A 5,589-nucleotide genomic window follows, 5' to 3' on the forward strand; every position below is an offset into this window, starting at 1 on the left:
CCATAGTTGAATCTCGCCCGAAAAATTTCTTCGGGATTACTTCGTAACAAATAGCATCGTGCATGTACTTCACACAATGTCAGAGATCGAATTAATTTTATTATGCATTTTTAAGCATTCGAGAACGCGTACAGAGATATGAAATGTAACATTCTACTTGTACTAAGCCTAAGATAATGTAAAATCTTTATTTTATACGTATTTTTCCTTAGGATAACATCAAATTAGTATTGATATTACGTGTAAAAGCGATTTATAATAATTTTTGCAATAGTGATACAAAGTTGTTAAATTATTAATAGATGAATCTATTTGACGTCATCGTGGGAAATTGTGGAATTATTGCAAAAATTTATATGAGTACTATTGTTAGAGATGTTAAACAGCAAACGCCGTATTATTAAAAAGTGGAGTTTTAGATTTCTAATTTAGAATTATGATGTAATCTACACAACTAAATTATTGATATTTGACGTAAAAATTAATTTTCTCTTGTCTTAGATATTCAAAAGAGTTCTCTTAAAGTTAAAATCTTTATTAACAGAACATTTAATTACATACCATATAATTATAAGATGTTACAGAAAATATTGCTTTGTAAGATATTAATTTATTATAAAAGAGTGAACACTGGTAGACAAATATTGGCAATATTCTACTTTGAAGAAATATATACTTATTATCATTGATACTAAAAAGAAGAGTATAGACAATTTTGATATAATATATATATGTATATTTCAAGAAATATTAATTAAAAAAATATAGTAGAAGTATAGTTGTAATAATAAATTACCCTAAGTAAATGTTATTATTAGAAGCATTATGAAAAAAAAGTAAGCGTTAGTGACATAAAAATACTCATGCTGACAAGTATAATACTAATTACGACAATAATATGGGATATTAATATTCCAAACATCGTATAAGAATAACATTTATTTATAACATTTATTATACCAATCGGTTAATTAAAACATACTAATAAAGTATTGTAATCGCGTGTTTTCTAACAGAACACGGCACATACTCAAATATCTCTAACAATACGAATTGTAGAAATCTTTTTTATAATCGTGTATCAAGGTAATCGTAAATTGTATACAATTTTGTGTAGAAATTATTCACAGAAATCGATTATCTATATCTATACACAGTGAGTCACCTAATAATTTGAACTGAAATATTTCCTATTACTATTAATTGTACCGAAAGATGTTTCAGATAAAAGGTATATGACTTCAAGGAGGATGTATTTTGATGTTTCTAACTTTTCTGTAGGTGAACACGTAAAGCTCATGTGGAGATCAACTTTGCCATTTTAAACGGAATCATATATTTTTTTAATAGATTTTACAGCATCGAAATTATTTCAGCTCAAACTCCTAGACGACTCACACTGTACAGTAACAAATTGTTTTTGAATAACAGACTTTAAAGACCAAGGGAATGAAGTTTTAATATATACAAGCAGGTTGTCAAAATAAACGCAAGCGCGTTATAAAATTATTTTTAAACGATAAGAAGATAATGACAGTTCTCCAACGGGGAACCATAATGTGATATAATTATGCAGGAAATAGCGCGTAATTACGAGTCTCCATAGTGTACGATAACCGAGTTACATCGTTTATGAGCAGGATAATTAAGAAAGGATTACTCTGCTCTATCGTAGTTCGAATAGAAAAATAAACGAAAATATAAATAACCAAGATTATCTTTCATTACTTCGAACTCTTTCATAGTATTTCATAGTATTCATAGTCCAACAACGTGAATATGTTACAGGTAAATCGAGGAGCATGAAGATTAGAAATAAAAAGAAAATATCGAATGAAATATCCTATAAATTCGTAAACACGCGCAATTCACAACTGCTCGTAACTTCTCTCAATCAATGAACTTGCACGTCTGAACAATCGTTTTCCGGTCAAGGACGGATCGACGATGGTTGATTTCCTTCCTGGTTGCAATTCATCGATCTCGATCATCTCGTAACGGTGTGTTATAATTTGCCAAACAGATTAGAAGGGTTTTGTCGAGCCTCGTTCCGTCCAATTAACACCATCGATACGCCTAGAAAATATTTTGTCCCCTCGAATCAAATCCCATTGCACTGGCCAAAATCGAACGACGAACGCGCGCGATTCATACGCAACAAAGACAAAAGAAAAAGTAGAAAAGAAGTAGAAAAAGTACGTCTGATAATGAAGTTTAATTTCTGTTTTCAGATTAGCATGAATGTCTTTGGGCAGAGAGGGGAAAAAATTATAAGTGGTGTTAAGTAGCGACGGCAGGTGAAAATGGAGTTGGACAATAAATTAGCACAAGTCGTTGGTGAGGTACAGTTACGAGTCTATATAGAAGACTGGCAAACCGAGTTGCTCGATCATTCATCTTTGAATATCGTGGAAGATGATACGCGCATTTATCTCGCTGTTTTTAGCGAGTCTGTCGATCGTCTCGGTCTTACCCCAAGTGACGTCATATGCAAAAGTGTCGAAGAATGGTCAAGAAGAACCGCAAGCAGGCAACGATCCGTGGATCGTCAGGTTAGATAACATCGATCGGTAGACCGGTGAATTTCTACGCGAGTTCGTGTTTCTCGCGAGCACGCGTTTAATCGTACAAATTTGTTTCGCTCTCTGAAGTTTTGTCTAACAAGTACTTTGCTCTGGATATTTTAGATATTTCTATGTATCACGACCATTTTGTATATTATCATTTTTGTATATTGAAATTTCCCATAAGTATATGAATGTTCGTGATTTAGGGATGAATTGGAAAATGAGTAAACGTTTGAGTTTATATGTTTCTCTTCTCCTTTTTTTCGGTTTATATAAATAGACGTTTCATATCACGTGATTCTACGTAAAAGTATAGTATCAGACTAATATTGTATTTTTGCTTGTTTCTATGCAACGAAGAAATGGAACGGAAGCGGAAGGTAGGAGTATCAAGAACATCGCGATCACTATGTCACCGGTATATATTTCACCGAAAATCCAGAATCTGAGGAACGGCGAAGCGATCAACTATTCCCCTGGTAGAAGGTGTGAGAGAGAATTTGAAGATTGTACGAATTTGGAAAGGAGAAACATTTGAAGATTTGAATCTGTTTAAACGCTCCGATATTAATAAAGTTTAAGTTTAGTACAGAATTTATACTTGAAGAAAATTCACCGATTCGTGTTTAAATTGGAAAAAACGAATTTAGGAACAGTGCACAAAGATTGAACTTTATATTTATTTTTGAATAATAAAATGGAAGCTTGAGACGAGACGCTTGAAAATCAAATTCGCAAAATAATTTGACTAAAGAGACGCGAAAAGCTGAATTTCTAAATAAATTCCTGGCGAACTGGAGCGTTTGAAGTCAAATATAAATTGTTTCTCGAGTACGTTCCGTAACTTCTTAATGCCTTTTCTTCGCGTTTTCCTACATTGTTCCATATTTCTCTTCGAAACACCCTTTTTACGCTTTCTAATTTACAGATACTCGACGTTGGACCACGAATTAATAGCACAATTGAACGCAAAGAAACAGATTCAGGATAGATACCATCCAGCACCGCTGCTTAACTACAAATCCAAGAAAGAACCATCGAAAGACACGGAGGACAGTTCGAAACCTTCGAGTGGCCCAAATGGTCCACCGACCGGTCCATCGTCTTCGGGTATGTTTGAATTTTCTAATCCAACGTTTTCAGAGGGCTACGACTATAAGCCGCTGGATTACCCGAGCAGTAAGCCGATTTCAAAGCCGCCGGATTACCTCAGTGACAAACCGATCTCCAAGCCAATGTCCATGGACGATTACGCAGATTCTGAGATAAGCGACAAGGTACTTTGAATATCAAAACATCATCCTACTTTCCTTTTAGTAATGAAGAAAAGCTTACTTCTGAAAGTACCTACGTATCCACTATTTCCTTCTACGAAGCTATATCCGTGGATCACTAAGAGATGAGTTAGATAAATCGTTAAATTGATCTATAGCTGAGTAAATGATAAATTAATCGACAATCAACTTTAATGGGATACTTCTTCGTATCGAACTCGTCTTTGTTGAAAAACTGCGCGAAGAGAATCAGAATAATTATTATAATTACGATCTATACATATATCACTGCAATTTTTTCCAAACATTTTTAATTAACAATTTTCCTGTATATATATATATATATGCGTACGTTGTAGCGGAATCTCGCACGACTAGAAAATTCTGATGAGATTTTCGTTTCATTGATCAACGATTAATAAGTTATCAGGTATACCATGGATGAAAAATTCACTCGGGAAAAGAACACCGTTTCCTAAATTCCATCGTACATAAGCTTCGACCCTAAAACTTCCCGATATCCCAACTTCAATTCCAGCGAAGCAGTCGCACCGCGTCGCCGAAGCTCACGTAAATCATCGTTTTCAGCCACCAGATTCCTACAAACCGGATTCCTACTTCGCGTCCCACGACCATGACTCCTCCGACTACTCCGACAATCCGCCCGACACGTCTTACAACAATGACGCAGCACCGAAACCGATCAAGTATTCCGGCCATTTGGATCATCCTCCCTTCAACGACGACGACAACAACGACGACGACTCTTATGGCCAGCATCACGACTTCCATCACGAGGTGATCTACGATCACATTCCTGAATACCACGAGCACCAGACAATGGCACCAGAAATGAACGATCAAAGACTGAACAAGAGGCCATATTCGTATTACTACGTAGGCAAGAAGCTTTGGTACGTTCCACTGTACTTCAGCATTTATTTTATCATCTACATCGCGGCTCTGGTGTTGAAGAGCATCGCCAGACACAAAATCACGTTCCCTGAGCATCTAGCGGATGCTGTGACGCATACAAGATCGTACAGTGATTTTAGTTGGTGGGATTTTGCGGGAGAAACGCTGCAGAGTATCGAGAGCTTCGTCGACAAGTATGGAAAGATTTCTTAGGGTATTTTTATCGATCGTTTGCGGATCGAGGATCGATTTAGAGTGTCGAGATAGCAATTAAGTCGATGTTGTTGGAATATAGTCGATAAGTATATAGTTAAGTATGTTATCGGTTTGCTAAGGATATACAGTAGCTATTTGTTGTACATCGTTGTTACTTGTCGTTATACATCTACGTATTAATCGATTAGGTGAAAGTAGAGTGAGAGTCAAAAGTGAGTATACACCAAAAGAGAAAAGAAAAAGTTTCGTATAATAGTGATTTATTTATATATTTACCTTTCGTCCGATGAACGAAAGATTGCAAGTACTCGTGCTCTCTGTTACATAGATCGTTTGTTAATGGAAAATTAATCGAGTCAAGAATTGTTCTTGAACAGGCGATGATACATATTTTTTATTTATAAAATGACAGTAAACAATAGCATAACGTAGACCTTTCGCAGAGCTTAGACCGTAATACATTGATTTGGAGCTACTCTACGGTACGAGCAGTGATTTTGTGCGTGTACGTGTAAATATTATTTTATAGTCAAGTCTTGTAAATATCGAAAAGCGCTTCTAATAGACTATTTATTTAAAAGTTACACAGAACTCCGTTCATTAACACAAATATAACG

General features: G+C 35.2%; 1 protein-coding gene across 1 annotated transcript; it reads left to right on the plus strand.

Annotated features, from left to right (window-relative positions):
* Nucleotides 1–747: 747 nt before the first annotated feature.
* Nucleotides 748–5,589, plus strand: LOC100746847. Its single transcript, XM_003488336.4, is given in 5 exon segments — nt 748–2,410; nt 2,412–2,552; nt 2,928–3,053; nt 3,496–3,844; nt 4,430–5,589. Coding segments are annotated over 5 exon segments (1,263 nt in total). The 5' UTR covers nt 748–2,303; the 3' UTR covers nt 4,970–5,589.

The sequence above is a fragment of the Bombus impatiens genome, unplaced genomic scaffold, assembly GCF_000188095.3.
Source record: "Bombus impatiens unplaced genomic scaffold, BIMP_2.2 scf_0225, whole genome shotgun sequence".
Lineage (NCBI taxonomy): Eukaryota > Metazoa > Arthropoda > Insecta > Hymenoptera > Apidae > Bombus > Bombus impatiens.